We start from the raw sequence: 10840 nt of genomic DNA on the forward strand, positions 1-10840 counted from the left end.
ATCAAAGGTTGCAGGTCAACCATTACATCCTCAAAAACACCAATTATATAATTTGTAGACGTTAGTGGTCATAGATATAATATAATACATAATAGGTACTAGTACGCTAGGATTTATTCAAAATCCATACTAATATTATAAATGCGAAAGTGTGTGTCTGTCTGTCCGTCTGTCTGTTTGTCTGCTAGCCTTTCACGGCCCATCCGTTCAACCAATTTTGACAAAATTTGGTACAGCGATAGCTTGCATCCCGGGGAAGGACATAGGCTATTTTTATCCCGAAAAATCAAAGAGATCCCACGGGATTTTTAAAAACCTTAAACCACGCGGACGAAGTTGCGGGCATCACCTAGTAGGTAATAAATTACTCTTTTCGATAGTCAGTTGTTGGATTTGTAAGATATAGTGGTGATAATTATTACGCAAACTAAACTTTAGCTACGAGGGTTCAAAACGCGCCCAGGTCTGAAAAGAGCCCACAACAAACTCAGCCGGGTATTCTTTTTATTATCACCACTTTACAAAATCATATATTAAACTTAAGTATTAGAACTATCACAAAGCCGTTAAGCAACTCATTCCCTAGCTTGCATATAATTTTTCAATTAGTTTACGTTTTATTATATATCCAATTGCCGACGTGTTTTTGAAGCAGCTTGATTATCGCCATTTCGACGTTGATAGCAGCAGTGGGCGTCATGCGAGCGTAGGTACCTATAGCCCGGGACAGGTCGAGATGACAGTCAGGGTATGAGGCGGGGGGACGCCCCGCACACCCGTACGTCATCCGCACTCGCCAGCACCGGGTTAGCTCGGGGCTGTGCGGGTGTGCGGAGCGTTCCCTCCCCGATTGCTATCTCAACCGCGTTCTATGCCTACCTACTCGGAAGTCAGAACTAAATTTTAGTGATGACTGATGAGACACTTGTCAACTTAACGACCCTGTGCCACAAAGTATCAATTTTAATTCCCTGTATGCTCGGCGGGGCACTTCTAATCGGCACAAAAATAACTGACATTTTGTATGGCACGCCATATCTAGCTGCTATTGTAAATAGTATTATTATAATAAAATCAGAGTGCCCACGGGATTTTTAACAACCTAAATCTATGCGAACGAAGTCGCGGGCATCAGCTAGTCTACTAATAAATGTTTTTTCCAAATTCAACCGCTAAGTAAGTAAAATAGGGGTTTGAAATTTGTGTAGTCCACGCGGACGAAGTCACGGGTGTAAGATAGTCATTATTTAGAAGACAACCATCGTAGTCAGAAAAGAATAAGAGCTAGCGATAAAAAGAGAGGCAACTTCTAGGTAAATATGGCGGTAGGTTATAAAGCACTGTGCGACCTGAATTACACTTTATTGTGTCGTTGCAAGAGTTCCTATTTATTTAAATGATTTTGCAGTGTTATCTGTCTTAAGCCTCCATGATTCAAACATACATCCAAACAAACGTTCCTTCCAGTGTTGGGGACAATACCAACAATACGCAGAGAAACTCGCAGTTTTTATAAAATAACAAAGGTCTGGCACGCGCTGGCTCTCTCTATTATGAACTGGTGAGTCCAAATTTTGGTAACCAAATTTTCATTTTTTTTTTATAGGATTATACTACTACTACTGATTTTGTAGGGAAAGTAAACGAAATCATTTTACTTAAATCATTTACTTCATCATAGTAAAATCAAACTTATAAAACACAATAAAACAATAACAAAAGAGCTTATTTCAGTACAAGCCGCACATATCGCGTAGAATCTGTAAACATTAGGCAGATAAAATTTATAGAACTGTTGTTGGTACTGATACCACTCCCATCTCTGTACAGTGGCCGATGACCTTCGAAGGATTAAGGAAAATATACCTTCGTTTCCAACCTCTGAACAATGGTTTAGTATGAGCATGTGTGGGGTGAGCTTTATTATTCTGATTACACCCGGATGTCGAGGTGAATCGTCCGGATACCAGACGTCTGAAAACAAAATATAAAGTACTAAAGGTAAACTTAAGATACTCTTAAGCCACGTAATTATGGTAAACTTTTGTTGAGCAACCTTTGATCAACGTCGTTGATGAAACAGAAACAATGTTTATAGTAGGTAAGTACTAGATGATACCCGCGACTTCGTCCGTATGGGTTTAGGTTTTAAAAAATCCCGTGGGTACCATGTAAATCATCATGTGGAAGAAGCCCTCTTTCTTTGGACATTTATAGAGAGGCATCCAATTTCCATTCCCAAGATTTGTGTTGGAATTTGGAAGGAAGAAAAGGACTCCAGGTTGCTAAAGACGCAAATGGTTGGACGATTGGTCATTGCTTAGTTACCCAAAGTTAAAACAGGCGGCTTTAGATAGAGAATCTTTTGGTATGATGACCACCAAACCTCGTTTCGAAGTGAGCAAGTGATGATGATCATGATGATATCTAATAATGATTACGATGATCGCAGTCTGACAATCGCAAATTCCGTGCTACAGGGACTCATTTTTAACCGACTTCAAAAAAAAAGAGGAGGTTATCAATTGGACTGTATGTTGTTTTTTTTTTTATTTTGGTATGTTTGTTACGCGATTACTCCGTCAATTATGAACCGATTTTGACGATTCTTTTTTGTTTTGTAGGACATACTTCCGAGATGGTCCCATTTTAATTTGGTAAAGATCTGATGAATATCTTCGGAGATGGAGAACGGAACTCCTCAATTAATAAGAGTAAATTGCTCGCGATCGTGTAATAGCTTTGTAAACAGTAGGGTTTTAACCAGTGTGGAGGACTCCAATGTGGAGTCGCAAAACACTATGAAGAGTAGAAGGACGGTTCGTGCGATAATTGGCACCGGCTCCAAAAAATATTACTATAGAACTACAATAACTCTTGTATACATAATATAAGGGTAATAAATTAAATTATTTTTTACTTTTTAGTGTTGGTGGTTATTGAAGTCGGTTTTTATTTTATTTTTGATTTTTTTTTATAAAACAAGTAGCTGATAAGTACGAAGCCTATAGATCAAACTCATACGAGTTTATCCCGGGATTTTTTTCTATTCCACACATATATAAAAATAAAAATCACAGGGACAAACAAAAGAAAAATACAAACCGATGCCTCTAGATAACAATTCTTTTCCCGATGGCCGCAACTGCTCCGCCGTCCAAAGACCAGGTTCTTCTTCATAATATACGTAAACCTGTTCCAACGTCTGACCATCCTCATCCCACAACACACGGATACGTTTTTCCCCTTCCACGCTCCTCTTAACCTGTCTGTTTAACTGAAAGTCCAACCACGATCCCGCCTTGTCATTTTCTGACCAAGGATTGCTTTTAGAAGACCGCCAATTATTTCTAGATGAATAGTCACTTTGCTGAATCTGTAAAAATAAAAAACTTGTTTGGTATAAGTAATACCTACCTATCAAAATTACGAGCTCTTGAACCAGTTGCATTATATTATTTCAAATGCCACAGCATATAGTTAAAAACAGCTTAGTTTACAACTTTTAGATACCTGCGTATTTCCTATATTGCACCTACCTTTTTCTCCATACCTAATGATAATATTGTGATAGATATGACCTTATTATGCAAATGCTATCGACTATCGTTTTATATGTTTTATTTACATTTACTACTATTGACTTTCAAGTACAGTTGACGTACCTACCTATTTTAAAATAAAACCTGTGAACTATAATATGGATAGTGAGACAGTGAGTTTGTGATGGGCAGTGATACAATAATTGCTAGTCGGTAAGTATAAGATATACTTACTGGCCAGTCGAACCAATTGTCTTCATATTTGTTAACATCACTTATAAACAGAGAGATGCACCCAACTTCAGTTGGTATGTTAGTCCTATCTGGACTGTGCTGGGCATATCCAACACCATACCACAACCCGAAGACATCATCCATATTGACCGTATGGGACCACGTTATGCTATCGCCGCAGAGGCATTGCGTACGACGCACGAAAACTGAGGCTAGTAAGATATATGGTACTAACGAAGTAAACATGATGACGCTAAGAGTACCACAGGAAATATGGTACAAGGCATCGGTCGCGGTCGCAGCGTATTTAATTAGCAAATTGGTTCAGGTAATACACCGCATTTAACTGCGCAATTGCTGTAGGTATGAAAGATGAATCAGTATACTTAATTCTTAAATCGGACAAAACTGGAAGACTCCCTGTGCCCCTCAATCTTTATGAGTACAAAAGAAGTCTTTCCACTGTCTCTCCAGTACTGAACTGATGAGACGCCGCGCTGCGCAGAGTTCTCCACTCTTCATAGGAAAGATCCATTTCACTGGCACACACTCTAGAATATCTCTTGAGGTACGAGATTTTTCACGATTTTGTTTTCACAATGAACATTTTAATATCATTACGGAGAAAAATCTAAGTAATCACCTGCCAATTTACTCCGCCAAACACTAAATAAAAATTATTTCACAGTAAGATAGCTAAATTATTCCCAAGTGATTTATGTTAGAACACGCGGATGAGTCGTGGGCAATAGCATGTTATTTAAATAAATCATGGGATTCTTAACTATGTAGATTGTAGATACATAAAAAAAACCAAAGACATGTTAAAAATACTTTTATTAATAAATAGGTAGGTATATATATATTTCATAAATTCTACTGACCATATTCTAGTTTTCAGACTAATATTAGTACCTTAAATTCATATATCATTAAAAATCTTATAACTGAATACTAGTGAGATCTCAAAATAAGAATACACACAACGATAAGCATAACGCTTGATATATTGAGGTTAGCCGCGGAACTTTCACACACCCGTTTCAGAGCAGAAGTTGATAGATTCTTCATAGAAAAGATTCTGTGTATGCTTGAGAGATCTTCTTGAGTAAGCTGATTTTCATTTCTGGACAGCACGACGCTGTAGAGTTGAGAATTGGGCAGTCGCATGCAGAAGTTTAGTACCAGATGATTGTGTGCCACCTTTAGCACTTGGATGACGCCCCCAAAGAAACGATAATTTTTGTCAACAGCTGAAATTTTTGGAACGTTAATTAAAATTATTATACTTTCACAAACTCATAAAGGTGTTATCAAAAAGAAAGTTTATTTTACTGTTACTGTTAGGGTTATAGTTTATTTCTTACACAGATATAAGGTACTATATAAAAAAAAAGTTTTGATTAACAATAATAATAATTCTTCTCAGACCAGGGCGTGTTTGGAGTTAAAACTAACTACCTAACCTACCCTTGTAATTTTAAAGTTATATGTCGCAAAGAACCCCACTTATACTGGGTTGTTTAAAGCATGCTTAATTCAAAATGTATTATGTTTCGCTGAATTTGAATAAAATTTTGCTTTGACTGGGTACCTTAATAAACTTGAAAATTAAACATGGTGATAATCGGAGAGGTTTCACGATCCCCTTCTCTTTTGAAGTTAGCTCAGAAGGTAGAAAAGTTATATTAGCTGAGCCAACAAAAATATTTCTCTCTGGTCAATTTTCCAGAACGATTTTATTAACAAATCGGTTTTTCTCTTACGTTGATAGCAATAAATAGATTACAGTTCGCGGCAGAAAATAATGTACATCGACCTTTAGAAAGAGATTTTTTTTTTTTTTTATTCACATACAAGTTAGCCCTTGACTGCAATCTAACCTGGTGGTAAGTGATGATGCAGTCTAAGATGATAGCGGGGGAGGATAACGGGACTATAGATAGTGGTTTTGTAGAGCTTTGTCTCTGTCGTTGAGACAAAACGTCACACAGGTATGAGTGACAGAGACAACGCTCTACAAAGCCGAAATCTCATTCTAAAGGTCGATGTACAATATTTCTAGCCGGCCACAGTAGCTTACATTTATCTGGCACGTCTGTAGGCCAAAATCCCTTATGGGACGTGTTCACTCTGATGTGGTAGTTATCCTGCCAAAGCCCCTCGCGCCATTCCAACACGAAGTGCCTTATCCTATACTGCTCCGGCAATCCATATGTTCGATCAACATAGGGGTAGTTTGTCAGAGGCGGATACGGCGTTGGTGGTGTAGGCTGAAACGAATCTAAATATATAAAAGGATAAGCTGACTGACTGACCGATGTATAAACGGACAGCTCAAACTACTGGACGGATCGGGCTGAAATTTGGCATGTAGATAGCTATTAGATTAGACGTAGACATCCGCTAAGAAAGGATTTTTGAAAATTCAATTCCTAAGGGGGTAAAATAGGTGTTTGAAATGTATGTAGTCGCGGGAATAAGCTAGTTAAGTAAATGTTTATGATAAGGCATATTTCTAATACATATCTTTCTTATAACTATTTATCTGAGGTTTCATGCATGTAGTCCAGAATATAATACATATTATATTGGTTTTTTTCTTTTCTGATATAGTTGTAAATTATAATAAGTATTAGAACTTAATTCGCATATGTCTACATTGTGTAGAGAAAAGACCATGAGTTCGGATGTATGAATGCAAAAATATGTATTACCTAATGCAAATACTACATCGCCAAAAGAGCGTCCTCATCAAAGTCTCCAGTTGGATGTAGACTTGGACAGTAGTTCACTTTTGCACCATAAACTTTAGAGAACGAAACAAGTAGGGGTAGGTAATAAGTAGGTAGGTAAACATTTCCGCCTAATTGATACTTATGTTAAAATTCATGAACTAGATCTCCAATTAACTATACGAGACGCGGAGTCAACCGTTTAATTGAAGGTGCTCTCAGCACAGTGCTGTATTACTATGAGGTCGCTCTTTTAACCTTCCAATTACTCATTATGAGTGACCTCAGATCCCGGATATGGCAACAGTGGTGTTTCCTCGCATCTTTTACTTGGCTACGTTTAAACTGGATTGTTTACCATGTCTTTCTTATTTTAATTGTGTGGTTAAATATCTTAAAATAATCTTAAGCACCTCTATCGACTAGCCAGAAATTCACAACTTTCGATTATTTTGAAAAGTATAACTCTCCAAGCGCGAGTCGGGCTCGCGTGGTTCCGTACTTTGAAAGGATTTCTGTGTAAAGTTATTTTGTTGCTAAATCTCTAACTGCAAATGTTAGTTGGTAAATTCGCAAATTTTTTCCTTTTATGTCATACCTACTATATGATGTACGCGACTTCGTCCGCGTGAATTTAGGTTTTTAAAATATAGTGGGAATTCTTTGATTTTCGGAAATAAAAAGTAGCCTATGTCGCTTTCCAGGTCCTTAACTACACTCCATGCTAAAAATCACATCGATCGGATGCTCTGTTGCGACGTGATTAGAGGACAAACCAATAAAACAACAAACCAACAAACGAACACACTTTTGCATTGATGATATGAGTGGTGATAGTGATAACTACAAATTAACACTTTTTGGAATTTTCTCTGTGCTGTGACACTTCATTCTTGCATTTCATTATTTTAAGTCGGTAAGCATACCTGCCCCACCATAGTGCCCCACAGATATATATCTGAGACCTGCCCCATTGGTTTTGAATTTTGATTTATTTTAGGTGTCAAATCTTGCATCACGAGGCTACTACGAATAGGTTACTTTTTGTCCTGGAAAATCAAAACTTCCCACGGGATTTTTAAAAACCTAAATCCACGCGGGCGAAGCTGCGGGCATCAGCTAGTAATACTATAAAGAGGTAAAGTTTGTAAGTTTATTTGTAGGAAGTAATCTCTGGAACTACTGAACCGATTTTGAAAATTCTTTCACCAGTAAGGCTACATTATTACTGAATGATTATTAGGCTTTACTTTATTTTCAATATAGTTAGAGATACTAACGAAAATTGTAATAAGCTACCCATGCGAAGCCGGGACGGGTCGCTAGTCTATAAAAATTCGTAACTATACAATCACAAATATACCTACTCACTGTTGAAAATAGACTGCATGCATATGAAAAATTAAATAATGCAAATAATCACCTGGACATCAGTTTCCTTTATTTCGATGTGAAAGCACTCATTGGTGTGCTCTATTCTATATTCACCCTTGGACGCGTGAGGAATTTTTTCCACTCCATACCAAACTCCAGAAATTGTATCCAAATCTATATCACCAAAATACGGAGACAAATCATCACAATACTTATGGTTTTCGTAATAATAATTTTGACCGTAACATTGAATATATCCTAAACATAGCGCAATCGATAAATAGAAAAGTGGATAATCCATTTTGATGAGACGGTCAAACCCGGACAAAATGGGATAAACTTTCGGATAAACAGAACCGTGACTACTAGGCGACTATGCACTGATGGAGGTGTCGTACAGATTAACCGGCAGATTTAGTAGGCAAAGCTAACGAAGTGCTTAGGAGGCGTAGGCGGATTCCCAAGTGAACCGCACTCACTCAATTGAAGATACGAGTATCTCTCCGCCGCCGCTGCGCTTGATAATATGCTCGCTACGCGTGAATACTTCCTTCATAAACATTATTATCAACTGTTTGACAGTCCCCTATCATTATAATTCAACACTGCACACCTACTACTAGTACTAGGTACTACTTCATATATACTACCTGATTATACACCAGTATCTGACCATGCAAATTATGTAAACACAAACAAAAAGGTTTGGAACAGGACGAGTTCACTTGATTCCTTAAGATTTTCCAACCCGCTCCTTAAGTTTTCCAGATCCAAAAGCTTTCCTCGGCATACTTAGATACCAGGACAACAGAAACTTTAGAATGTGGGTGGATTAAATCAATATCGAATGACGTCACGAGGGGTGGTCATCGATCGCATTCGCGTGCGATTAGCTGAGTGTAGTGTAGGTTCATACTTGTGTAACTTTATTGATTTTCCGCCACTTGTGTGAGTGTCATACTCGGGGTAGATACGTAGCTCCGTTATAAACTTACGAAAGAGATAAAAGATATATTCGCACTCACGCTTAAAAAAATCAAAAATAAATTAAGCAGTTAACTACCTAATTTTACAATTTAACTTACTAAGTAGGTAGGTACCTAATATTCTAAATGAGCTCAATCTATAGAGTTTCTCAACAACTAATTCGCATTGTTTTAGCTGTGACGTGGTTGAGAAGGCACGGGTTGAACTTTACGAAATGACGTCATGCGCAAAGTTTGAATTCGAGGTTAATATAATATCGATAAAACCTATAGCATTTCTCTAAAAAATTAATATTTACAAAAAATATACGCCGTCCAAATGGTCATTTATGGGCATTGTGCCCAAAACACTGGCGCTATTACCTCGCTGAACGGCAAGGCTCAGCCGTTGAGCGAAATAAGCACCAGCTCTTGGGTCACCAGACGCGTGGATCAGCTTTTGGGACACGACGTTTATAAAAGCTTTCGTGTCCGATGACCATGGGCCCAGAGTCTCAAATGCAAGCGCCGCAAATACATAGTCCTTACTAATGACTGAGTATTTACGGCGCTTAAGCTCTTGAGCTGACTCGGCTGCTGCAGCCGCTTTTTGGCACGTGCCCGATAAATGGGACGCTGCCAACGTGTCGACGCAGGTCGCATCCCACACCAGCGCACGCCCCATCGACCATGGTACTATAGTCATCCCATCTGGCCTCTTGCCGTCATCCCTGAACAAGCTGAAAGGTTCTAGCTGAGCTGGGATGGAGGCAGTGGCCAGAGCGCGACGGACTATATCATTAATAGCACCATGTCGATATAAGCGGCCTGCACTCCGAATACAACTGAGCCCATGGTGACCAAACCGATCCACGTGGCTGCCGCAAGGGCAATAATGAGGCTCACATACCTTGAATCCCAAGCGTAGGCAAACGGCCACACGAAGCGCTGTCTGGTCGAGAATCGTCCCCAAGCTATGAGATGGCAGAGCGTGTAGCCAGTGACCCGACTCCTTTTCGGATACCGCCAAAATTCGGGCTTTATCCGTAGCCGAGGTACACTGCGCTACTAGGTTCGCGTGTGTCAAGATAACACGCGGTTTGTCCCAAAGGCCTGACATTCCACAGCAATAGGATAATCTTTACCAGGACAAGACGCACTCCAAGCCAACTTGGCGTCCGCAAGACTCTCCACCACAACATCAGCCGGACTGGTCAGATTAAGGATCTGACTGATGAGAGTGATAGAGCCAGAAGCAGAAGATAAGAAAGCCGGAAGCGCAATGCTTGAAATGGACCGTATGCCTAGGCCCCCGTATTTCACAGGTAGGCTCGCTTGGGTCCAGGTGCGGTCATCGAATTGTAAATTTAGAATTTTGCCAAGAGTGTCTTTAAGTGACACGTCTAGGACCGAAATCAAAGAAGGGTATTTCCGAAAGGGACTGCACCGCAATAAATACATGAATTTAGGAGCAAATAAACATAAACGTAAAATATACAAGGCCATGTGTGGGTTTGATAAGTTTTTCTGTATGTTTTATTCCATTGACTTGAATACGTAAACGTTAAGTTTATTTTAATTTATTTTAGTAAATAAGTTAATGTTCTAAAAATACGTTTAATAAATGCTTATAGCATTTCTTATTCCTTAATATTTCGACCTCAACTTTTTTACTCCGACATTTACGCTTGTGATCACTAGTCATGTCATTGGTCAGCCCCCTTTTGACAAAAAATCTACATGCTTGAACGTCAAGCCGCTTGACCGTCTCGGAAGCACTTTCCGTTGTTTTGGCATAGTTACGCAATTATTACACGCGCGGTACAATTCGGCTTCAATAAACCGAACGTACGTGTACGAGCTCATTCCAATGTGGTTGCTCGTACCAGTTCCAGTGGGTCAGTCTACTGAATACTATTATAATACTTACTAGTACTTAATTGTTTATCTTTGCTCAGTAGTAATATGAACTGACCGCGCATAATATAAT

General features: G+C 38.8%; 2 protein-coding genes across 2 annotated transcripts; both read right to left on the minus strand.

Moving 5' to 3' along the window:
• Positions 1 to 1651: 1651 nt before the first annotated feature.
• On the minus strand, positions 1652 to 4221 carry LOC117997306 (uncharacterized). Its single transcript, XM_034985557.2, has 3 exons — positions 3777 to 4221; positions 3106 to 3376; positions 1652 to 1974 (listed from the first exon to the last, which is right to left on the minus strand). The coding sequence occupies exons 1-3, from the start codon at positions 4020 to 4022 to the stop codon at positions 1676 to 1678; spliced, it is 816 nt and encodes a 271-aa protein (XP_034841448.1). The 5' UTR covers positions 4023 to 4221; the 3' UTR covers positions 1652 to 1675.
• A 381-nt stretch (positions 4222 to 4602) lies between these two features.
• On the minus strand, positions 4603 to 8407 carry LOC117997307 (uncharacterized). The gene is made up of 3 exons (XM_034985559.2): positions 7935 to 8407; positions 5860 to 6049; positions 4603 to 5029 (listed from the first exon to the last, which is right to left on the minus strand). Exons 1-3 carry the CDS (start codon positions 8184 to 8186, stop codon positions 4731 to 4733), a joined length of 741 nt encoding a protein of 246 aa, XP_034841450.1. The 5' UTR covers positions 8187 to 8407; the 3' UTR covers positions 4603 to 4730.
• Between the last annotated feature and the right edge of the window lie 2433 nt (positions 8408 to 10840).

The sequence above is a fragment of the Maniola hyperantus genome, chromosome 4 (assembly GCF_902806685.2).
Source record: "Maniola hyperantus chromosome 4, iAphHyp1.2, whole genome shotgun sequence".
Taxonomy (NCBI): domain Eukaryota; kingdom Metazoa; phylum Arthropoda; class Insecta; order Lepidoptera; family Nymphalidae; genus Maniola; species Maniola hyperantus.

What these genes read in the sequence shown, in the direction of transcription:
- LOC117997306 (XM_034985557.2), bottom strand. Translation starts at nt 4,022, where the DNA reads ATGTTTACTTCGTTAGTACCATATATCTTACTAGCCTCAGTTTTCGTG. An exon ending in ACAATTGGTTCGACTGGCCA is followed by an intron (nt 3,377 to 3,776) that starts GTAAGTATATCT and finishes TTATTTTTACAG; the next exon opens with ATTCAGCAAAGTGACTATTC. An exon ending in ATTGTTATCTAGAGGCATCG is followed by an intron (nt 1,975 to 3,105) that starts GTTTGTATTTTT and finishes TTTTGTTTTCAG; the next exon opens with ACGTCTGGTATCCGGACGAT.
- LOC117997307 (XM_034985559.2), bottom strand. Translation starts at nt 8,186, where the DNA reads ATGGATTATCCACTTTTCTATTTATCGATTGCGCTATGTTTAGGATAT. An exon ending in TAAAGGAAACTGATGTCCAG is followed by an intron (nt 6,050 to 7,934) that starts GTGATTATTTGC and finishes GATTCGTTTCAG; the next exon opens with CCTACACCACCAACGCCGTA. An exon ending in TACAGACGTGCCAGATAAAT is followed by an intron (nt 5,030 to 5,859) that starts GTAAGCTACTGT and finishes CAAAAATTTCAG; the next exon opens with CTGTTGACAAAAATTATCGT.